Source organism: Salmo trutta, chromosome 37 (genome assembly GCF_901001165.1).
Source record: "Salmo trutta chromosome 37, fSalTru1.1, whole genome shotgun sequence".
Classification (NCBI taxonomy): Eukaryota; Metazoa; Chordata; class Actinopteri; order Salmoniformes; family Salmonidae; genus Salmo; species Salmo trutta.
Window position 1 is genome coordinate 7,874,676 of NC_042993.1, and position 24,229 is coordinate 7,898,904.

The 24,229-nt window shown below is 46.9% G+C and overlaps 1 protein-coding gene and 1 long non-coding RNA gene across 6 annotated transcripts in view; both read left to right on the plus strand.

Moving 5' to 3' along the window:
- The window catches only part of LOC115176363 (protein tweety homolog 1), a 31,372-nt gene that overhangs the window by 5,853 nt on the left and 1,290 nt on the right, over nucleotides 1–24,229 (plus strand). The window contains exons 2-14 of one of the 5 annotated variants that reach the window (XM_029736339.1): nucleotides 391–568; nucleotides 5,858–6,087; nucleotides 8,315–8,426; nucleotides 8,965–9,302; nucleotides 9,519–9,614; nucleotides 9,799–9,871; nucleotides 17,057–17,132; nucleotides 17,274–17,329; nucleotides 17,627–17,719; nucleotides 17,838–17,930; nucleotides 18,024–18,163; nucleotides 19,606–19,773; nucleotides 22,192–22,270. In XM_029736339.1, coding sequence (XP_029592199.1) covers nucleotides 434–568; nucleotides 5,858–6,087; nucleotides 8,315–8,426; nucleotides 8,965–9,302; nucleotides 9,519–9,614; nucleotides 9,799–9,871; nucleotides 17,057–17,132; nucleotides 17,274–17,329; nucleotides 17,627–17,719; nucleotides 17,838–17,930; nucleotides 18,024–18,163; nucleotides 19,606–19,773; nucleotides 22,192–22,270 — 1,689 coding nt within the window. In that variant the 5' untranslated portion in view covers nucleotides 391–433. Of the gene's footprint in view, nucleotides 1–390; nucleotides 569–5,857; nucleotides 6,088–8,314; nucleotides 8,427–8,964; nucleotides 9,303–9,518; nucleotides 9,615–9,798; nucleotides 9,872–17,056; nucleotides 17,133–17,273; nucleotides 17,330–17,626; nucleotides 17,720–17,837; nucleotides 17,931–18,023; nucleotides 18,164–19,605; nucleotides 19,774–21,442; nucleotides 22,150–22,191; nucleotides 22,271–24,229 lie in introns of those variants that run through there. The other 4 variants (XM_029736341.1, XM_029736343.1, XM_029736340.1 and 1 more) reach the window with 4 other exon arrangements.
- LOC115176365 (uncharacterized) lies at nucleotides 19,827–20,993 on the plus strand. The gene is made up of 2 exons (XR_003872234.1): nucleotides 19,827–20,360; nucleotides 20,408–20,993. It is a non-coding gene; the product is annotated as an uncharacterized LOC115176365 (long non-coding RNA).

Genomic DNA, 24,229 nt, shown 5'->3' on the forward strand with positions numbered 1-24,229 from the left:
TACAGTACACTGATTAATGAAATGGGAAGTTTCAGTGAACATGAGCATGTCTGACAACTGTTCAACCATTGGCTGGATCTCCCACAGACTGGGGGGGGGGGGGGGGGGGGGGGGGGTTGGTGAGGTGATGTTCCCTCGCTCCCTCCCTCCCTCCTCAGCAGGGTTGTTCTGAAACATCTTATATTTCTTCCCTGGCTCGACCACAGTGTGTAAGAAGGAGTGGTAGACAGACAACATTTCAGTTGCAATAGCCATCACCCGGCACCACATACAGCATAAGGCTTTGTTTACTCATAGTATTTATCATTGGTCCGCCACTGGTGTGGAAATGTGGAATATGTCTATCACTTACACACCTTTGATTTTCTAACCCTTCTCTCCTCCTCTTAGTTCCTTTCAACAGGGTGGAGGAGGGGGGGTTAGGCGATAGAGTATGGCTGCCATGGCGACCGTGCCCAGCTACACCCCTTCTCTATGGGTGAGGATGTGCCACGCCCTCCCCCGGCTGGACCTCACCATGACGATGAGAGACAACCTCTTCATCCCCGACAGCTGGGAGTACCAACAGGTAACAGAAAACGCCCACATCCATCGCAAACTACAACTGGCCAATCACACAGCCCGACTGATTGATTCATATTTATCTCAAGTTATCTCTTGGTTCAAACAACAAGATCGACAATAAAAGACAGCTAAGATTCAATGAAAAAGATGTATTGCACTTGGTAATAATGAGAACCAAGTCTGATACCGCAATGATACAGAACCCCCCCACCCCTCATGTTAAATACTGCATCATAAAGAACCCTCTCTGTTTTGCACAGCAACATCTGCAGAATCCTAGTGGTATTATTAGAGCATTTAAACAGCTTATTCATGCTAGTGGTGCAAGTGGCCTAGTTATTGACAGGGAAACGAGCCCAGACCACTCAGAAGAATCTTGACCTGGATTTCAACTCGTCAGAAATATTACATCACCTGGCTGTCTCTCCTCAAAACTGTTAGCACTTAATTACACTGTTCTGTTCTCATCTCCACCACAGTTCAGTTTACATCCCTCAGCTCCACTACAGACGCCATCTTATTTCACATTCATTCTCATCATCGTCATGCAATTCCACATGCAGTTCCACAGTACGGTTTGAGCAGGATTTGGTTTGAGTGTTTTAATCTGGAGACTGTAGTAGTAACAGCAACATGTTGTATTGTCTTTGTGGTAGAAAACACACCATTTTGTTGTGTTGTTGTTCATTTCTAGGTTTCACCATTCCCTTCCAGTGGCTCTATGTCTCTACTCCCTACGTCAAACACATTGCATGTTTACAACATGTCTACGGTACCGAGAGAGGGATTCTCACATGATCCGCCAGTAGAGAAAGACAAAAGAAATGGAAAGCACTTGGAGAGAGAATGAGAGGATGAGTAACGTGAGGAGGTAGTGGGGAACAGAAGACAGGACAGAAAGAGAGAGTAAAAGGAGAGGATGAGTAACGTGAGGAGGTAGTAGGGAACAGAAGACAGGACAGAAAGAGAGAGTAAAAGGAGAGGATGAGTAACGTGAGGAGGTAGTGGGGAACAGAAGACAGGACAGAGAGAGAGTAAAAGGAGAGGATGAGTAACGTGAGGAGGTAGTGGGGAACAGAAGACAGGACAGAAAGAGAGAGTAAAAGGAGAGGATGAGTAACGTGAGGAGGTAGTAGGGAACAGAAGACAGGACAGAAAGAGAGAGTAAAAGGAGAGGATGAGTAACGTGAGGAGGTAGTGGGGAACAGAAGACAGGACAGAAAGAGAGAGTAAAAGGAGAGGATGAGTAACGTGAGGAGGTAGTAGGGAACAGAAGACAGGACAGAAAGAGAGTAAAAAGGAGAGGATGAGTAACGTGAGGAGGTAGTAGGGAACAGAAGACAGGACAGAAAGAGAGTAAAAAGGAGAGGATGAGTAACGTGAGGAGGTAGTGGGGAACAGAAGACAGGACAGAAAGAGAGTAAAAGGAGAGGATGAGTAACGTGAGGAGGTAGTAGGGAACAGAAGACAGGACAGAAAGAGAGAGTAAAAGGAGAGGATGAGTAACGTGAGGAGGTAGTGGGGAACAGAAGACAGGACAGAAAGAGAGAGTAAAAGGAGAGGATGAGTAACGTGAGGAGGTAGTAGGGAACAGAAGACAGGACAGAAAGAGAGAGTAAAAGGAGAGGATGAGTAACGTGAGGAGGTAGTGGGGAACAGAAGACAGGACAGAAAGAGAGAGTAAAAAGGAGAGGATGAGTAACGTGAGGAGGTAGTGGGGAACAGAAGAGAGGACAGAAAGAGAGAGTAAAAGGAGAGGATGAGTAACGTGAGGAGGTAGTGGGGAACAGAAGACAGGACAGAAAGAGAGAGTAAAAGGAGAGGATGAGTAACGTGAGGAGGTAGTGGGGAACAGAAGACAGGACAGAAAGAGAGTAAAAGGAGAGGATGAGTAACGTGAGGAGGTAGTGGGGAACAGAAGACAGGACAGAAAGAGAGAGTAAAAGGAGAGGATGAGTAACGTGAGGAGGTAGTGGGGAACAGAAGACAGGACAGAAAGAGAGAGTAAAGGAGAGGATGAGTAACGTGAGGAGGTAGTGGGGAACAGAAGACAGGACAGAAAGAGAGAGTAAAAGGAGAGGATGAGTAACGTGAGGAGGTAGTAGGGAACAGAAGACAGGACAGAAAGAGAGAGTAAAAAGAGAGGATGAGTAACGTGAGGAGGTAGTGGGGAACAGAAGACAGGACAGAAAGAGAGAGTAAAAGGAGAGGATGAGTAACGTGAGGAGGTAGTGGGGAACAGAAGACAGGACAGAAAGAGAGAGTAAAAGGAGAGGATGAGTAACGTGAGGAGGTAGTGGGGAACAGAAGACAGGACAGAAAGAGAGAGTAAAAAGGAGAGGATGAGTAACGTGAGGAGGTAGTGGGGAACAGAAGAGAGGACAGAAAGAGAGAGTAAAAGGAGAGGATGAGTAACGTGAGGAGGTAGTGGGGAACAGAAGACAGGACAGAAAGAGAGTAAAAGGAGAGGATGAGTAACGTGAGGAGGTAGTGGGGAACAGAAGACAGGACAGAAAGAGAGAGTAAAAGGAGAGGATGAGTAACGTGAGGAGGGTAGTGGGGAACAGAAGACAGGACAGAAAGAGAGAGTAAAAAGGAGAGGATGAGTAACGTGAGGAGGTAGTGGGGAACAGAAGACAGGACAGAAAGAGAGAGTAAAAGGAGAGGATGAGTAACGTGAGGAGGTAGTAGGGAACAGAAGACAGGACAGAAAGAGAGAGTAAAAGGAGAGGATGAGTAACGTGAGGAGGTAGTAGGGAACAGAAGACAGGACAGAAAGAGAGAGTAAAAGGAGAGGATGAGTAACGTGAGGAGGTAGTGGGGAACAGAAGACAGGACAGAAAGAGAGAGTAAAAAGGAGAGGATGAGTAACGTGAGGAGGTAGTAGGGAACAGAAGACAGGACAGAAAGAGAGAGTAAAAGGAGAGGATGAGTAACGTGAGGAGGTAGTGGGGAACAGAAGACAGGACAGAAAGAGAGAGTAAAAGGAGAGGATGAGTAACGTGAGGAGGTAGTGGGGAACAGAAGACAGGACAGAAAGAGAGAGTAAAAAGGAGAGGATGAGTAACGTGAGGAGGTAGTGGGGAACAGAAGACAGGACAGAAAGAGAGAGTAAAAAGGAGAGGATGAGTAACGTGAGGAGGTAGTGGGGAACAGAAGACAGGACAGAAAGAGAGTAAAAGGAGAGGATGAGTAACGTGAGGAGGTAGTGGGGAACAGAAGACAGGACAGAAAGAGAGAGTAAAAGGAGAGGATGAGTAACGTGAGGAGGTAGTAGGGAACAGAAGACAGGACAGAAAGAGAGAGTAAAAGGAGAGGATGAGTAACGTGAGGAGGTAGTGGGGAACAGAAGACAGGACAGAAAGAGAGAGTAAAAAGGAGAGGATGAGTAACGTGAGGAGGTAGTGGGGAACAGAAGACAGGACAGAAAGAGAGAGTAAAAAGGATAGAGAAAGTGAGGGTGGCAGTGAATGTATATAAGTAGGTCACAGATTATTAATAGAGTTGCAGTGGCGTGGATAGAAGGAGGGGGAGTGGGAGAGTGGGAGAGCGAGAGGAGAGTGGGAGAGCGAGAGGAGAGTGGGAGAGCGAGAGGAGAGTGGGAGAGCGAGAGGAGAGTGGGAGAGCGAGAGGAGAGTGGGAGAGCGAGAGGAGAGTGGGAGAGCGAGAGGAGAGTGGGAGAGCGAGAGGAGAGTGGGAGAGCGAGAGGAAAGGGGGAGAGAGCGGGGGAGGGGGGAGAGAGGCAGGGGGATAGAGAGGTAGGGGGATAGAGAGGGGGAGGAGTGAGAGGGAGGGGGAGAGAGAGAGGGAGTGGGGAGAGGGAGGGAGTGGGGGGAAGAAAGTAGGTGAGGGAAAAGGGGGAACATGGATGGGTGGGGGGGGGGCTATAGAGAGCAGGAGGCAGAGGAGAGAGGGATAAGAGATAAGGTGGAGGAGAGGAAAATGAGGGAGGGAGAGAGTGAGACAGGCAGATGGAGAGGGATAATGTTGTAGATATGTGTTCTAGCTAAATGCACTCTCCAGTAAAGTTGAGTATGATAGATGTTAGTATGTCAGAGTGCAGGCTGATGATGAGATACAGGAGAGATGTGACAGGGCTTAGTAACATTAATGTTAATGTTCACTACAGCTTGCAGCTGAGGTAGTAGTGTGGTGATACAAGGTAGCTTTTCACCCTTTATCATGTTCAGGATGTATGTTAAACAGTCAGGAATGATATTATTACGTTCAATTACTGGTTAATGAATGCAGTAGGTATGCTCTTCTGAATGGAGTCATACAGGTGTGTGTGTGTGTGTGTGTGTGTGTGTGTGTGTGTGTGTGTGTGTGTGTGTGTGTGTGTGTGTGTGTGTGTGTGTGTGTGTGTGTGTGTGTGTGTGTGTGTGTGTGTGTGTGTGTGTGTGTGTGTGTGTGTGTGTGTGAAAAGCCTCCAGCTTTTTAGTTGATGTCCCCTGGATAACTTTATACACTTTATGTTCTAATCACCTTTCACTTCCACTGCTTGGATAGGTAGGCTGTACGCCATTTGTCACGGTAGAATTATAGGACCAAAAAATATTGTGGTACTTTGTTGTGGTCCTTTGTAGCTCAGTTGGTAGAGCATTGCGCTTGTAATGCCAGGGTAATGGGTTCGATTCCCGGGACCATCCATACATAAAATGTATGCACCCATGACTGTAAGTTGCTTTGAGTAAAAGTTGTGATTTTCAGTATCACAATATCAACCTGTTATTTAGCTCCTTTGCATAAATACACTGTAGGGATTCTTGCAGAATATTGAGGTTCCCATGTTGAAGGCTGGGAATACACTGATGTCCTCATGACTAACACGTGTACCTCCCAGCTGCTCTGAATCCCTGTTGTTATTCATAACACAGTATATTGATACATTTACCCAGCCCTAGCTGCTACAGTCTGGGCTCAATATTTGACTCTCAAATGGTGTGGAGGAGGCTCATGGGAGTTTCATTCATTCTATTAGTTAGACAGTGGTGCATGATGTGTTGAAAAATGAAGAAATAAAACATACACAAATTTGAACCAGATTTCCACCGTAAATCAACAACAGAATTTCAAGGGTAGATTTATTCACATGTTAGCAATGCAATTAAATATAAACCGAATATGAACATTGATTTTACGTTATTTCAGGTTTTTGCCCAGAGGGATAATGTTACTTAGCAATGCATTTTCCAATATGCAATCAAGTACAGTGACAGTGTTACCTTAAGCATCAGTCTGTAAAGTGCTGTGTTTAATTTGATTTACTGCCCCCCCCCCCCCACTCTCTCAGACTCTACTGGTCCTCTCTAGTCTATCGGCCATTGCTCTCGTTCTCTCCCTCCTCGTCATTATCTCCTTCCTTATACACTACTGCTGCTGTCGCCGTGGTGACCGGAGCGAGGGATCTGAGGAAGAGGAGGAGGATGAAGAGGGCAGCACGGGCCACGGATACGGAGGCAAGAAAGGGCGGGGTATCTGCTGCGTCACCTGGGTGTCGGTGGCGGCTGTCACACTGTGCTGGTGAGTAAGAGAGGTTATTGTGACATCACTGCCTCTTTATGCGGGCCATTGGGATGTTGTGATGTCATAAGGGTCATTGTGATGTCCTGTCGTCTTTGTGACATCAGTGTCATGAGTGTTGTATTCATGAACTGTGACCAAACCATATGACCATTTGTCACAAGGATAGAGGAAAGGGAATCCTTTTTATAATACAGAATTACCATCTTCTAACTTTCGTTATTTCCCAATGGTCCAATAACCATTTGTGTGTTTTGATGTAAGTTATTTTCAGAGCACAGGAGAAAGTAGTGTCCAGTCCCTGCTTTACAATGTGTTAGTATTTTGCTCCCGGCAATATCTGACACAGACAGTTGACCTAACCAGGCGTCTGAGGTTCGGTGTTTGGGCTTGTGACAGCATGTTTGTGGTTTGGAAATTGAATCGTGGTTTCCTATCACCGTGACGATGATGTCATAAGTTCCATCTCAGCGTATTGAATCCTCTCTCCTCTGTTCCCTCTCTGGTGACTATGTTGTCATCCACTGTCATGAGGGCATTTAGTCACATTGTGGCAGGATGTTCATTTTAAGTTTGCATGAGGAGATGGCAGCAGGTATTCAAATCTTACCCTACGAGGTCTGGAGTACTGCTGGTTTTCTGTTCTACCTGATTATTAATTGCACCCAACTGGTGTCCCAGGTCTTAATCAGTCCCTGATTAGAGGAGAAGAATGAAGTGGAACTGGTTTAGAGGTCCAGATTAGAATTTGCAGGGTTTACTGAGTCAGATTGGGTTCTCGTATAGAAAACCCACAGTTAAACACCTTCAGCTCTGACACCGCATGATGTTGGATGTCCCCTCCCGTCTCAGCAGCATGATGTTGGATGTCCCCTCCCGTCTCAGCAGCATGATGTTGGATGTCCCCTCCCGTCTCAGCAGCATGATGTTGGATGTCCCCTCCCGTCTCAGCAGCATGATGTTGGATGTCCCCTCCCGTCTCAGCAGCAGGATGTTGGATGTCCCCTCCCGTCTCAGCAGCATGATGTTGGATGTCCCCTCCCGTCTCAGCAGCATGATGTTGGATGTCCCCTCCCGTCTCAGCAGCAGGATGTTGGATGTCCCCTCCCGTCTCAGCAGCATGATGTTGGATGTCCCCTCCCGTCTCAGCAGCATGATGTTGGATGTCCCCTCCCGTCTCAGCAGCATGATGTTGGATGTCCCCTCCCGTCTCAGCAGCAGGATGTTGGATGTCCCCTCCCGTCTCAGCAGCATGATGTTGGATGTCCCCTCCCGTCTCAGCAGCATAGCGGTGTCATATGTCACATGTTATCGGATTGCATTGTCAGCCTGAGTTGATGTCACTGCTTTATCAAACAGCACAATGTGCTCCAGATCTGATTTCCACTTCAGTGATGTCATCATTATGCAGGTGTTTGTGTTATGGTGGTCCTGTTCCCTCCTGCGGCCGTGATGATGTCATCATTATGCAGGTGTTTGTGTTATGGTGGTCATGTTCCCTCCTGCGGCCGTGATGATGTCATCATTATGCAGGTGTTTGTGTTATGGTGGTCCTGTTCCCTCCTGCGGCCGTGATGATGTCATCATTATGCAGGTGTTTGTGTTATGGTGGTCCTGTTCCCCCCTGCGGCCGTGATGATGTCATCTCTCTCTCTGATACATGACCTTCTTGCTGTTTAGATGAAAAAGGGAGACATGGTAGTAGACATCTTAGTTTTAGAAATGCATTGTGGGAAAATCTCAAATGACATCCTATTCTTCAAGTTGTGCATCAGAGCATATATATGACACACATGATGCTGTCATAGAAAACATACACGTTTGACTGTATGAAACACCCCCTCCTCTTTTTCCCGCTTTCTAATCTGGGTCACATACTTTGAGGGAGATTGGGTCATACCATTGCTCTCGGGTGCGAGGGGATTTGGTGAACATCTGGCCTAAGCCTTAATCTGAATATTTGAATAACAGAGAGATATATATGTGATTATTTTTTATGTTTCTAATATCACGCCGACTGAAGAATGCAGATGCAGACACTGCTAAGACTCTTCCAAGCTATCTTATCTTTTCCTGTGGTTGTTCGTTCGATCCTTCATCCATTTCTCACATTTCACATCACTCTCACCAGTTCCATCTTGTGTCAAATTCATTTTATATGTACATACAGTACAAACTGAATTAAACATGAATCTCTCTCCCTCAATCCCTGTTCCCCTTTTCGCAGTGTTGCCATAGGCGTTGGTTTCTATGGCAACAGTGAGGCTAATGATGGGATATATCAGTTGACCTCGTCTCTTCTCACAGCCAATTACACACTGGCTTCCATCGATCTGCTGGTGAGTACTCTAGCTCCACCCTCCCAGCAAATTTCAGACATGTACAATATCTACCCTGGTGTGTGTGTGTGTGTGTGTGTGTGTGGTTGATATATTGGCGGAGAGGGAGAGAAAGTGGGGTGTAAACTTGTCAGGTGTGATATGGATCTGTCTGTCCTCATGCGGTCACTCAGTGGTTTATCTGTCTGTCCCCACGCGGTCACTCAGTGGTTTATCTGTCTGTCCCCACGCGGTCACTCAGTGGTTTATCTGTCTGTCCCCACGCGGTCACTCAGTGGTTTATATGTCTGTCCCCACGCGGTCACTCAGTGGTTTATATGTCTGTCCCCACGCGGTCACTCAGTGGTTTATATGTCTGGGTGATGGATGCCCTCTTTCCTCTGTACATGTTTTTCATTGTAATTCAATCTCCACCCACCCCATGTTGTTGATTATACAACTACAAACTCTCTATGATTACATGACCATGAGATTGATTGTATGACTTATAACCTCCACCTCTCTGTCCTGCCCCACCCCTCCCTCTCCGCCTCCCCAGGTTTCAGACACAATCTCTGGGCTACAGCTGTCCATCGCTGGGCCCCTGACCACCATGGAGGAGCTGTTTACAGGCAGTAAGCCCTACTTGGTGTCCACCCGGAACTGTAGGAGACTGTCAGAGAACGTGGTGTTCCTGCTCACCTCTCTGACCATGGCTCGCTCCTCTGATGGGGGTGCCTGGAACAGCAGTAACAATAGCGGAGATCCTCCCATAGCGGCCCTCACCCCTGTGCCTCCCTCCATGGCCCCCACAGTGGCACCAGTCGGAGGGGTCATGCCAAGTCCCTTCTCCCCTGGCTGGGCAGCCAACACACTGATGGTCAACGAGGACTACAGGTGAGGGAAGGGAGTGGGAGTGTCTTCTTCTTCAAGGTTTTAAATTGAGTGTTAAGAACACACATGGCGTGTGCCAGTATATCACTCCCTTGTGGTTTGCTGAAAGATTGAGTTTTGCATTCAGCACCATAGAAATGTATTTGGAAGTGTATTCCCTGCATTGTGTGGTTCTATGGTGTCCTATTGCTGAGATGGCTGTTATCTCCTGGGCTGTAGGTGGCTGTCCTACGTGCTGCTGTTGCTGCTGGACCTCCTAGTGTGTCTGTTCATCCTGCTGGGGCTAGCCAAACAGGCCCGCTGGCTCCTCATCCTGTAAGCACACACACACACACACACAGGCACACACAGACCGACAATTGTTGTATTGCATCGAACAACACTGAGTTTGTAATGCTCTGTGACTCTGTGTCATGTAGGCTGTGTAATATATGATGGTTCCAAGGAGGTGTGTTTGGTGCTTAGCTGACCCCTGTGTGTGTGGTTTTTCTCCTCCCAGGATGACGGTGCTGGCCTGGCTGGCTCTGTTCCTGAGCTGGGGCTCCCTGGGCCTGGAGACGGCCACTGTGGTGGTGAGGACTGATGGATAAAGGGAGGAGAGGAGGAAGGGTGGTGTGTGTTGATGAGGGGAAGGGAGGGAGTTGATCGTTCATGGCTGGCTAGAGAGTATCTCAGGAATGTCTTAAAGAAGTCCCGGCCAGAGCAGAACAGAATGGCTGTGTGCTTCTGTTGGTGTCTGTCTGTATGTGTGTGTATGTGTTTCTGTATTGCTTTCAGTGTGTCTCTGTGCCCATTGTGCTAAACTGTGAAAAGACTAGCCTCCTAGGGAACACTGTAGTCATGGCAGGGGACCAAGAAGGAGGGAAAATGGGGCAGAAATTAGTGTGTAGGTGTGTTCTGTGTATTTTCTGTGTGTTTGTGAGCAGTGTGTGTGGGCGCGTGGGCGCGTGTGTATGTAAGTAGTACATGTTAATGTATGTTAACTTGTGTGTGGGCGTATGGCTTGGAGGGAGATGGAAGAAGAACACAAGTGCTTTCAGAGAGAGAGAGAGTGAGTCCCAGAGAGAGGGAGAGAGTGAGTGGAGAGAGTGAGTCCCAGAGAGAGGGAGAGAGTGAGTCCCAGAGAGAGGGAGAGAGAAAGGGAGGGAGGTAGGGAGAACTTCTCCAAAGACTCACCAGAACCCACAGAGAGAAAGAGAGGGGATTGGAGAAAGTGTTTGTTTAGGGTGGTGTAGAAATGGGACAAGTGGGACAGCCAGTGACAGTAAAAATACCATTTGATTCTATGCTATGACACAATCTTGGCCATTCTATTGATTGATGCCTACCACAACACCACAGACCATAACACATCATTACAGCAAAGCAACAAATTATTATGTCATTTAAATAAAGGTTAAATAAAAATAAAATAAACATTTGGAGGGAATAGAAAACAGAGATCTTTATTCAATATTGCTTTGATAAGGAATTGGCAGCGAGCCAAGAATATAGAACTGTTGATGACATTTGCTGAGAACTGCCAGGGAGTGTTCTTTCTTGAAACTGTCCCATTCCAAATCCATGCCTTGGAAGTTTGTCGCTCCCCTGTGTTTATGAAAGAAGGTTGAAAGGCTAGGACTGGAGGGAGAGGGGTTCAAGCAGACCAGTGTCATGTGGAGCTGGCTGGAGATGTCTCAGAGCCCGTCCAGCGGTCCACACAGAGCCCTTCTGTCCCTGGCCACTGACAGACAAACAATGACCCAGCTGTGGGTCTAAACTGCCCTGGACCGACTCTCTCTCTTTCTGTGTGTGTCTGGGTCTCTCACTCCCTCTCCTGGTCAGCCTGCCCCTTGCTCTGTGTCTGTGTGCCTGCAGCTCTTTTTACATTGTGACAGTCAGGAGGGAGGAAAAAGGAAGGGATCGATGTAAATGAAAAGAGAGAGAGGATGAAACCGTTGAGAGAGGAGAAAAGCAGGATGAGAGAGGGAGAGAGCGAGATGGAAAGAGAAACACAGAGTAGGTCTATGCAACATGGAGAAGGACAGTAGGTCTATACAGTATGGAGAAGGACAGTAGCTCTACACAGCATGGAAAGGGACAGTAGGTCTATGCAGCATGGAGAGGGACAGTAAGTCTGCACAGTATGGAGAGGGACGGTAGGTCTATACAGTATGGAGACGGACAGTAGGTCTATACAGTATGGAGAGGGACAGTAGGTCTATACAACATGGAGAGGGACAGTAGGTCTATACAGTATGGAGAGGGACAGTTTGTCTATACAGCATGGAGAAGGACAGTTTGTCTATACAGCATGGAAAGGTTCAGTAGGTCTATACAGCATGGAAAGGTTCAGTAGGTCTATACAGCATGGAGAGGGACAGTAGGTCTATACAGCATGGAGAGGGACAGTAGGTCTATACAGCATGGAGAGGGACAGTAGGTCAATACAGCATGGAGAGGGACAGTAGGTCTATACAGTATGGAGAGGGACAGTAGGTCTGCACATTATGGAGAGGGACAGTAGGTCTTTACAGTATGGAGAGGGACAGTAGGTCTTTACAGTATGGAGAGGGACAGTAGGTCTATACAGTATGGAGAGGGACAGTGGGTCTATACAGCATGGAAAGGGACAGTAGGTCTACAGCATGGAGAGGGACAGTAGGTCTGCACATTATGGAGAGGGACAGTAGGTCTATACAGCATGGAAAGGGTTAGTAGGTCTATACAGTATGGAGAGGGACAGTAGCTCTGCACATTATGGAGAGGGACAGTAGGTCTGCACATTATGGAGAGGGACAGTAGGTCTATACAGTATGGAGAGGGACAGTAGGTCTATACAGTATGGAGAGGGACAGTAGGTCTATACAGTATGGAGAGGGACAGTAGGTCTATACAGTATGGAGAGGGACAGTAGGTCTATACAGTATGGAGAGGGACAGTAGGTCTATACAGCATGGAGAGGGACAGTAGGTCTATACAGCATGGAGAGGGACAGTAGGTCTATACAGTATGGAGAGGGACAGTAGGTCTGCACATTATGGAGAGGGACAGTAGGTCTTTACAGTATGGAGAGGGACAGTAGGTCTATACAGTATGGAGAGGGACAGTAGGTCTATACAGTATGGAGAGGGACAGTAGGTCTATACAGCATGGAAAGGGACAGTAGGTCTACAGCATGGAGAGGGACAGTAGGTATGCATATTATGGAGAGGGACAGTAGGTCTATACAGCATGGAAAGGGTTAGTAGGTCTATACAGTATGGAGAGGGACAGTAGCTCTGCACATTATGGAGAGGGACAGTAGGTCTGCACATTATGGAGAGGGACAGTAGGTCTATACAGTATGGAGAGGGACAGTAGGTCTATACAGTATGGAGAGGGACAGTAGGTCTATACAGTATGGAGAGGGACAGTAGGTCTGCACATTATGGAGAGGTACAGTAGGTCTATACAGTATGGAGAGGGACAGTAGGTCTATACAGTATGGAGAGGGACAGTAGGTCTATACAGTATGGCGAGGGACAGTAGGTCTATACAGTATGGAGAGGGACAGTAGGTCTGCACATTATGGAGAAGGACAGTAGGTCTGCACATTATGGAGAGGGACAGTAGGTCTGCACATTATGGAGAGGGACAGTAGGTCTGTACAGTATGGAGAGGGACAGTAGGTCTGCACATTATGGAGAGGGACAGTAGGTCTATACAGCATGGAGAGGGACAGTAGGTCTGCACATTATGGAGAGGGACAGTAGGTCTATACAGTATGGAGAGGGACAGTAGGTCTGCACATTATGGAGAGGGACAGTAGGTCTGCACATTATGGAGAGGGATAGTAAGTCTATACAGTATGGAGAGGGACAGTAGGTCTATACAGTATGGAGAGGGACAGTAGGTCTATACAGTATGGAGAGGGACAGTAGGTCTGCACATTATGGAGAGGGACAGTAGGTCTGCACATTATGGAGAGGGACAGTAGGTCTGCACATTATGGAGAGGGACAGTAGGTCTGCACATTATGGAGAGGGACAGTAGGTCTGCACATTATGGAGAGGGACAGTAGGTCTGCACATTATGGAGAGGGACAGTAGGTCTGTACAGTATGGAGAGGGACAATAGGTCTATACAGCATGGAGAGGGACAGTAGGTCTATGCAGCATGGAGAGGGACAGTAGGTCTATGCAGCATGGAGAGGGACAGTAGGTCTGCACATTATGGAGAGGGACAGTAGGTCTATACAGTATGGAGAGGGACAGTAGGTCTGCACATTATGGAGAGGGACAGTAGGTCTGCACATTATGGAGAGGGACAGTAGGTCTGCACATTATGGAGAGGGACAGTAGGTCTGCACAGCATGGAGAGGGACAGTAGGTCCGTACAGAATGGAGAGGGACAGTAGGTCTATACAGCATGGAAAGGGTTAGTAGGTCTATGCAGCATGGAGAGGGGCAGTAGGTCTATACAGCATGGAGAGGGACAGTAGGTCTATACAGTATGGAGAGGGACAGTAGATCTATACAGTATGGAGAGGGACAGTAGGTCTATACAGTATGGAGAGGGACAGTAGGTCTATACAGTATGGAGAGGGACAGTAGGTCTATACAGTATGGAGAGGGACAGTAGGTCAATACAGTATGGAGAGGAACAGTAGGTCAATACAGTATGGAGAGGGACAGTAGGTCTATACAGTATGGAGAGGGACAGTAGGTCTGCACATTATGGAGAGGTACAGTAGGTCTATACAGTATGGAGAGGTACAGTAGGTCTATACAGTATGGAGAGGGACAGTAGGTCTATACAGTATGGAGAGGGACAGTAGGTCTATACAGTATGGAGAGGGACAGTAGGTCTATACAGTATGGAGAGGGACAGTAGGTCTATACAGTATGGAGAGGGACAGTAGGTCTATACAGTATGGAGAGGGACAGTAGGTCAATACAGTATGGAGAGGAACAGTAGGTCAATACAGTATGGAGAGGGACAGTAGGTCTATACAGTATGGAGAGGGACAGTAGGTCTGCACATTATGGAGAGGTACAGTAGGTCTATACAGTATGGAGAGGGACAGTAGGTCTATACAGTATGGAGAGGGACAGTAGGTCTATACAATATGGAGAGGGACAGTAGGTCTATACTGTATGGAGAGGGACAGTAGGTCTATACAGTATGGAGAGGGACAGTAGGTCTGCACATTATGGAGAAGGACAGTAGGTCTGCACATTATGGAGAGGGACAGTAGGTCTGCACATTATGGAGAGGGACAGTAGGTCTGTACAGTATGGAGAGGGACAGTAGGTCTGCACATTATGGAGAGGGACAGTAGGTCTATACAGCATGAAAAGGGTTAGTAGGTCTATACAGTATGGAGAGGGACAGTAGGTCTATACAGCATGGAGAGGGACAGTAGGTCTATGCAGCATGGAGAGGGACAGTAGGTCTGCACATTATGGAGAGGGACAGTAGGTCTATACATTATGGAGAGGGACAGTAGGTCTGCACATTATGGAGAGGAACAGTAGGTCTGCACATTATGGAGAGGGATAGTAAGTCTATACAGTATGGAGAGGGACAGTAGGTCTATACAGTATGGAGAGGGACAGTAGGTCTATACAGTATGGAGAGGGACAGTAGGTCTGCACATTATGGAGAGGGACAGTAGGTCTGCACATTATGGAGAGGGACAGTAGGTCTGCACATTATGGAGAGGGACAGTAGGTCTGCACATTATGGAGAGGGACAGTAGGTCTGCACATTATGGAGAGGGACAGTAGGTCTGCACATTATGGAGAGGGACAGTAGGTCTGCACATTATGGAGAGGGACAGTAGGTCTATACAGCATGAAAAGGGTTAGTAGGTCTATACAGTATGGAGAGGGACAGTAGATCTATACAGCATGGAGAGGGACAGTAGGTCTATGCAGCATGGAGAGGGACAGTAGGTCTGCACATTATGGAGAGGAACAGTAGGTCTGCACATTATGGAGAGGGATAGTAAGTCTATACAGTATGGAGAGGGACAGTAGGTCTATACAGTATGGAGAGGGACAGTAGGTCTATACAGTATGGAGAGGGACAGTAGGTCTGCACATTATGGAGAGGGACAGTAGGTCTGCACATTATGGAGAGGGACAGTAGGTCTGCACATTATGGAGAGGGACAGTAGGTCTGCACATTATGGAGAGGGACAGTAGGTCTGCACATTATGGAGAGGGACAGTAGGTCTGCACATTATGGAGAGGGACAGTAGGTCTGCACATTATGGAGAGGGACAGTAGGTCTGTACAGTATGGAGAGGGACAATAGGTCTATACAGCATGGAGAGGGACAGTAGGTCTATGCAGCATGGAGAGGGACAGTAGGTCTGCACATTATGGAGAGGGACAGTAGGTCTATACAGTATGGAGAGGGACAGTAGGTCTGCACATTATGGAGAGGGACAGTAGGTCTGCACATTATGGAGAGGGACAGTAGGTCTGTACAGTATGGAGAGGGACAGTAGGTCTGCACATTATGGAGAGGGACAGTAGGTCTATACAGCATGAAAAGGGTTAGTAGGTCTATACAGTATGGAGAGGGACAGTAGGTCTATACAGCATGGAGAGGGACAGTAGGTCTATGCAGCATGGAGAGGGACAGTAGGTCTGCACATTATGGAGAGGGACAGTAGGTCTATACAGTATGGAGAGGGACAGTAGGTCTGCACATTATGGAGAGGGACAGTAGGTCTGCACATTATGGAGAGGGACAGTAGGTCTGCACAGCATGGAGAGGGACAGTAGGTCCGTACAGAATGGAGAGGGACAGTAGGTCCGTACAGAATGGAGAGGGTTAGTAGGTCTATGCAGCATGGAGAGGGACAGTAGGTCTATACAGTATGGAGAGGGACAGTAGGTCTATACAGTATGGAGAGGGACAGTAGTCTATACAGTATGGAGAGGGACAGTAGGTCTATACAGTATGGAGAGGGACAGTAGGTCTATACAGTATGGAGAGGGACAGTAGGTCTATACAGTATGGAGAGGGACAGTAGGTCTATACCGTATGGAGAGGGACAGTAGGTCTATATATTACATTTTAGTCATTTAGCAGACGCTCTTATCCAGAGCAACTTACAGTAGTGAATGCATACATTTCATTTCATAATTTTTTTTCTGTGCTGTACAGCATGGAGAGGGACAGTAGGTCTATACAGTATGGAGAGGGACAGTAGATCTATACAACACGGAGAGGGACAGTAGATCTATACAACACGGAGAGGGACAGTAGGTCTATGCAGCATGGAGAGGGACAGTAGGTCTATGCAGCATGGAGAGGGACACTAGATCTATACAACACGGAGAGGGACAGTAGGTCTATGCAGCATGGAGAGGGACAGTAGATCTATGCAGCATGGAGAGGGACAGTAGGTCTATGCAGCATGGAGAGGGACAGTAGATCTATGCAACATGGAGAGGGACAGTAGATCTATACAGCATGGAGAGAGACAGTAGATCTATGCAACATGGAGAGGGACAGTAGGTCTATGCAGCATGGAGAGGGACAGTAGATCTATACAACATGTGATTCACTCAGTAAGTCAATAGAGCTGGCAGTGGGCCACGTGCTGCAGTCAGATATCTGAGGAGGGAAGTGTGTCATTCAGTCATTGTATCTCTGTTAACTTTTCCCTTATGATCTCTCCCTCAATTTCTCTCCCCCTTCACCTCTCTCTTTCTATGTCTTTCTTTCTATATCCCACTCTACCTCTCTTCCCCCTCTACCTCTCTCTGCATCTCCAGGCTGTCAGTGACTTCTGTACAGATCCCAACACGTTTGTGCTCAACTCCACCCACTTCAACTCTGGGACCAGCTCAGGTACAGTAGTGCATCGCTGCACACTAACAAAGAGTCTCTGATCATTTCATTCATATAGCCATTCATTTTGATGCTGAAATGCCCTGACACACTGTATTCATTGCTGAGTGATGGTCTGCTGCTGTCCTCTGTCCTATCCAGGCGTGTTGGATTATTACCTGACCTGCAGCAGACGTATGAACAGCCCATTCCAGCAGGTAGGAACTGTTCTCTGTAGATGCTGTGTCTCACGTAGTGGTGTTAGGGGATCAGGGTTTCAATAACACATGGACTCTTCTGAGTGCCCTGAAATGAGTGGGCTGGACCAATGTAAATATATGGGGGTTAGTATTGTTTCTGGGCAGCTCTATAATTCCAACCCTGGTGGCACTGATATAGGACAGTAAGTAAACTTGTATTTTCTGATAGGTACTGATCAGGATGTTTATGGATTATACAGTTTTAGCATGATGATGCTAAGCTAAGCAATATTTTCAATGACCTGTTGTCTGCAGCTGCTGACCCAGTCACAGAGGGCCCTTTCCAGCATCCACACACACCTATCCAGCCTGGACCGGAATGCTCTCCCACAGGTCCCCAAGGCAGAGGTACGTCACACTGGGCCAGGGTGCAACCCATGATACAAAATGGCTGCCAAATATATAAAGCACAGTGACATGTTTATGAAACTAAGTGTAATATTATCCTTACTTATTGTCGTTGTAGAAGTCACTCAGGGAGGTTCAGCAGATTCTCAATGCCACAGAGGGCAACTTTCACCAGCTAGTGGCGCTACTCAACTGTCGAGGTCTCAACAAGGTAGGCCTAGTGTTTAACATGGGGTGTAATGGTCTCTGGTGTGTTCTTGCTCTTTTCTCAAGTCTTTTTGCTCTTTCTGTCTCTGTTTCTTAGGATTATATTGACTCTTTGAAAGGCCTGTGCTATGACGGGATGGAGGGATTGCTCTACCTCTCCCTCTACTCTTTCCTTTCGGCTCTGGCCTTCACTGCCATCCTCTGTTCCCTGCCCGGCGCCTGGAGAAGCTTCCCCAGGTGTGTGTGTGTGTGTGTGTGTGTGTGAGAGAACGAGATATGTTATTGATGTCATAATGTTGTTGCTGAAGTTTTCTATATCATAGTGGAACATTTCCTCTGAACTTGCTCAGCAGTAAGGTAAGGTTGTACTATTATGAGGTGCATCTCTAGGTGTGGGTTGACGTACTGGATGGATATGTAGTTCACTACTGTACCTCCAGGTCTGTCAGAGCTTCTGTCTGTCTGTAGTAAACAGCTTCCAACTGTGTCACAGCCAGAAACATGAAGGGAAAAAAGATTCAGGGATCAACAAGGGGATTCATTTTTTTCTATTTGCGAATATCGATGTCAAATTAACAGGAGGTCTGTATTCCAAAGGACATTGCTGAATGCACCATCACAAACCCATTCATTTAACAGATTAAAATATATATATACAGTACTGTGCAAAAGTTTTAGGCAGGTGTGAAGAAATGCTGTAAAGTAAGAATGCTTAAAAAAAATACATGTTTAATAGTTTATATTTATCAATTAACAAAATGCAAAGTGAGCGAACAGAAGAAAAATCTACATCAAATCAATATTTGGGGTGACCACCCTTTGCCTTCAAAACAGCATCAGTTCTTCTAGGTACACTTGTACACAGTTTTTGAAGGAATTCGGCAGGTAGGTTGGCCCAAACATCTTGGAGAACTAACCACAGTTCTTCTGTGGATTTAGGCAGCCTCAGGTTCTTCTCTCTCTTCATGTAATCCCAGACAGACTCAATTATGTTGAGATCAGGGCTCTGTACCATCACTTCTAGGACTCCCTGTTCTTCTTAACGCTGAAGATAGTTCTTAATGACTTTCGCTGTACGTTTGGAGTCGTTGTCATGCTGCAGATTAAATTTGGGGCCAATCAGATGCCTCCCAGATGGTATTGCATGATGGATAAGTATCTGCCTGTACTTCTCAGTATTGAGGAGACCATTAATTCTGACCAAATCCCCAACATTTGCAGAAATGAATTGATGATCATTAGCACCTGTTTAGTATAATTGTTTAATCATACACCTGACTATATGCCTACAAAATCCCTGACTTTGTGCAAGTGTACCTACAAGAATTTATACTGTTTTGAAGGCAAAGGGTGGTCACACCCTTTCTTCTGTTCACTCACTTTGCATTTTGCTTATTGATAAATATAATCTATTAACATGTCTATTTTTGAAAGCATTCTTACTTTACAGCATTTTTTTACACCTGCCTAAAACTTTTACACAGTACTATATACTACTATTTTACAACAATTGTTTTTTGTTTTCTTGTACAGTAGGGTAAAAGTACACAGATGTTGTCTGTCTTCCACACATGAAGAGTGTGTTCCGTATCTGTTCCATAGGATTTAAAGGTTCATACAAAGTGTTACCAAAACCCCTAATTGTTGTTCTCCTCTCCCCTCTCTCCGACGGGCGACAGTGATTCCGAGGAGTATGAAGACTCGGACAGCGAGAGCGAGGACCCCTTCACTTCCCATCAGGCATGTAGACAGCCGGCCGTGGGGTCTCAGCGAGGGGCCTTGCCCCCCTTCTATAATTACCAGGGGGCCGGGTGGACTCCTCCCTTTTCTAGCGCGCCACCCCTCCCGTGAGTAACACAGACACACAGACACACAGACAGACAGACAGAGTTGCCTCAGAGAGACCCCCTGGGAATAAAATGAAGTTTCCCCCAGTTACTGATCTAAGGTCAGTTTTTTACTATAGTGGCTGAGGATGAAGACTTGGGGGAGGGTAAGCTGATCCTAGATCTGTCCCTTGGTGTAACTTCAACTCGAAGCTCCCAATTGAAGCCAACAAGATTAGGACACTCATATAGGCCCAGTATGGAGTAGTGGAGTGTGCATGAACACACACAGACCTACTGACTAAGTCTGCTATGTTAACGAGCAAAAGTAAAGGAGAGGCACAAAACAGAGACACACAGAGGTTTTAGATGGACAGCTTGAAAAGACACACATATTTACTTCACCACACCCTGTAATGTTAGCATACATGAACACACATGGCAACCGTTTGACATTGGGAATACATTGGATATAGTTCTACCTCACACCCACCCATACATGTACAGTGATGGAGTAGTCAGATTCACTCTGCCTCCATATAGACACATACGGATCGCTTCGTCAGGGGAAGCAAACACACACACAACGCAGACAGACACACAGACAGGTCTACTGTGGACTGCAGGGTAGGCAGAGAAACAGACACACAGACAGGTCTACTGTGGACTGCAGGGTAGGCAGAGAAACAGACACACAGACAGGTCTACTGTGGACTGCAAGGTAGGCAGAGAAACAGACACACAGACCGGGCTACTGTGGACTGCAGGGTAGGCAGAGAAACAGACACACAGACAGGTCTACTGTGGACTGCAGGGTAGGCAGAGAAACAGACACACAGACAGGTCTACTGTGGACTGCAGGGTAGGCAGAGAAACAGACACACAGACAGGTCTACTGTGGACTGCAGGGTAGGCAGAGAAACAGACACACAGACAGGTCTGCTGTGGACTGCAGGGTAGGCAGAGAAACAGACACACAGACAGGTCTACTGTGGACTGCAGGGTAGGCAGAGAAACAGACACACAGACAGGGCTACTGTGGACTGCAGGGTAGGCAGAGAAACAGACACACAGACAGGTCTACTGTGGACTGCAGGGTAGGCAGAGAAACAGACACACAGACAGGTCTACTGTGGACTACAGGGTAGGCAGAGAAACAGACACACAGACAGGTCTACTGTGGACTGCAGGGTAGGCAGAGAAACAGACACACAGACAGGTCTACTGTGGACTGCAGGGTAGGCAGAGAAACAGACACAACTCCAGAAGTCTGTCTTTCTGTGTGTCTGTCTATCGGTCTGTCGCGCCTTCCAAGACAGACATAGACCGGTCCGATCGATTACTCACAGATCTTGAGTGTGTTTCAAATGACACCCTATTCACCATATAGTGCACTACTTTGGGCCAAGTGTCCGAAAGTATTGCACTATATGGGGAATAGGGTATAATTTGAGAGACAGGCCTTAATACTGCGGAGATATGAGGCTCAAGTTGACCTAGGTAAAACTCCATCACTCCCACCCACCATCCACACTGTGGTGTCCAAGTCTCATGTTATCAAGTCTCTCAAATTACTCTCACCTCTCTCTCTTTCCGTCTCTGTCCTTTATTATTTCTTTATCACTCTCTCACTCCCTCTCACTGAGTCTCTTCCTCTCTTTCACTCTCTTTCTATACTTTGCAAGTCCAGTTAATGCCCTAAGAAGTGTACTTTCCTACCTTATGCCTTAGCATGTAGAACATAACTAAATGCCAAGTCCAGTTAATGTATTCAGGTGCTGTAAACACTGATCGTCAGTGGCCCTAGCCTAGATCTAATAGTAACAGTATCATGACCAAACTGCCCAGAGTAAAGTAACTCAGATTCCAGGTACCCAATAACCAATAAGAATGCAGTGGACTCCTGATAAATGCTCTGGTTTGGGGCCGTCTGGAAAGCACGCACTAAAGTGGAGCATGTGGATATCCAGAGCAATTAAAAATGAATGTATTTTGAATTGGGACTGGTGAAGTCTCAAGTTTTAAGTTGCAATGCACGTACACGTTGTACACACATGTGCACTTCATCATTGTACATGAGTTTGCATTTCCCAAAGTGCACTTATCAGGAGTGGACTGTGTGTATAATGTCTGTGTCCCCCATGCTGAAACCACCAGCTATCCCGCTGCCTACGTAGATGTAGTGCCCTAATAACACTAATGCCACCAGTTATAAGGAGGTCCGTTTCTACATCACCATTTCGCTAATCGCTCTTCCTCCCTTTCTCTTCTTACCCCACCTCGGTTCCCTCCTTTGGTCCACCTCCCTCTTTATGTCTTTCTCAATGTGTCTCATCCCTTTTTCCCCTCTCTCACTCATTCTCCACTCCTGCTCCTACTCCTCCTCTTCTGCCTTCCTCCTTTTCCTTTCGTTTCCTCTCTCTTTCTGTCTCTATACAGGACTCCAAACGTTTCCTCCAATGGCAACCCTGGCTATGAGAGCCTACCCCTGACTGACAGGCAGTCCCCACCCCCCTCTGTGAGTTCCTTTGTATTCGTGACATCCTAATCTGTGGCATTTGTCATCACTATGCGTGTAAACCGTCCCTCGAGGTGTTATTTGCCTGTACGTTTGTTGTTAGTCGATAATAAACATTCTGGATCTAACTAACTGGTAGTGGTGGTGATGGTAGTGGTGATGATGGTTGTAATGGTAGTGGGGATGGTGGTGATGGTAGTGGTGATGATGGTTTTGATGGTAGTGGGGATGGTGGTGAAGGTAGTGATGGTGATGGTAGTAGTGGTGATGATGGTAGTAGTGGTGATGATGGTAGTAGTGGTAGTGGTGATGGTTGTGATGGTAGTGGTGATAATGGTTGTGATGGTAGTGGGGATGGTGGTGATGGTAGTGGTGATAATAGTTGTGATGTTAGTGGGGATGGTGGTGGTGATGGTAGTGGGGATGGTGGTGATGGTGGTGATGGTAGTGGTGATAATAGTTGTGATGGTAGTGGTGGTGATGGTAGTGGTGGTGATGGTAGTGGTGATGATGGTAGTGGTGATGATGGTAGTGGTGATAATGGTAGTGGTGATAATAGTTGTGATGATGGTAGTGATGGTAGTGGTGGTGGTGGTAGTGGTGATAATGGTTGTGATGGTAGTGGGGATGTTGGTGATGGTAGTGGTGATAATAGTTGTGATGGTAGTGGTGATAATGGTTGTGATGGTAGTGGTGGTGATAATAGTTGTGGTGATGATGGTTGTGATGGTAGTGGTGATGATGATGGTTGTGATAATAGTTGTGATGGTAGTGGGGATGGTGGTGATGGTAGTGGGGATGGTGGTGATGGTGGTGATGGTAGTGGTGATAATAGTTGTGATGTTAGTGGGGATGGTGGTGATGGTAGTGGTGATAATGGTTGTGATGGTAGTGGGGATGGTGGTGATGGTAGTGGTGATAATGGTTGTGATGGTAGTGGGGATGGGGTGATGGTGGTGATGGTAGTGGTGATAATAGTTGTGATGGTAGTGGGGATGGTGGTGGTGATGGTGGTGGTGATAATGGTTGTGATGGTGGTGATAATAGTTGTGATGGTAGTGGGGATGGTGGTGATGTTAGTGGTGATGTTAGTGGTGGTGATGGTAGTGGTGATAATGGTAGTGGTGATAATGGTAGTGGTGGTGATGGTAGTGGTGATAATGGTAGTGGTGATAATGGTTGTGATGATGGTAGTGGTGGTGATGGTAGTGGTGATAATGGTTGTGATGGTAGTGGGGATGTTGGTGTTGGTAGTGGTGATAGTTGTGATGGTAGTTGTTGTGATGGTAGTTGTGGTGATGATGGTTGTGATGGTAGTGGTGGTGATGGTAGTGGGGATGGTTGTGATGGTAGTGGTGATGATGGTTGTGATGGTTGTGGTGGTGGTGTGGCTCCAACCTCACAGGACCCTGTAGGGCAGGAGTGTGGGCCTGGGTGGTGTTGGCCCATCCAAATTTCTGCAGGCCCATCTACCAACTACATTTTGTCTACGCACCTGCTGTAAACTGGCTTTTTTTTATTCAACTAACCTAAAGTATGTGTACTATCGCTTGAATGGGAAAGCTCACTTTCTGCCCCTAACAACTAACTCCATCGGTTGTCACCTCTCTGACTTTGGACATGCTAGAAAGGACGTAAATACAGTGCTTTCTGACCACAAACCTGAGACCTAACCCTAACCATTACCCTACCTTTGTCCTTTCTAGCATTACCATCCCAGTTCTAACTTTTACAACAGTCCCTGGTGCTTGAGGTAGAAGTTGCCTCCATCCACCTCTGATCTGGGATCAGATTACCTGACACCCATTCCTAACCTTAACCATTTGGAGGTAAAGACCCTGGATCAGTGGTTGTGAATAACTTCTTCCTCCTCTACCCCTGTTGTTAGGGGAATAATGTGACCATGTGAGTGCTCATCTTCATACATGAGATGATTTTGAAACAAATTTGAATAATGGA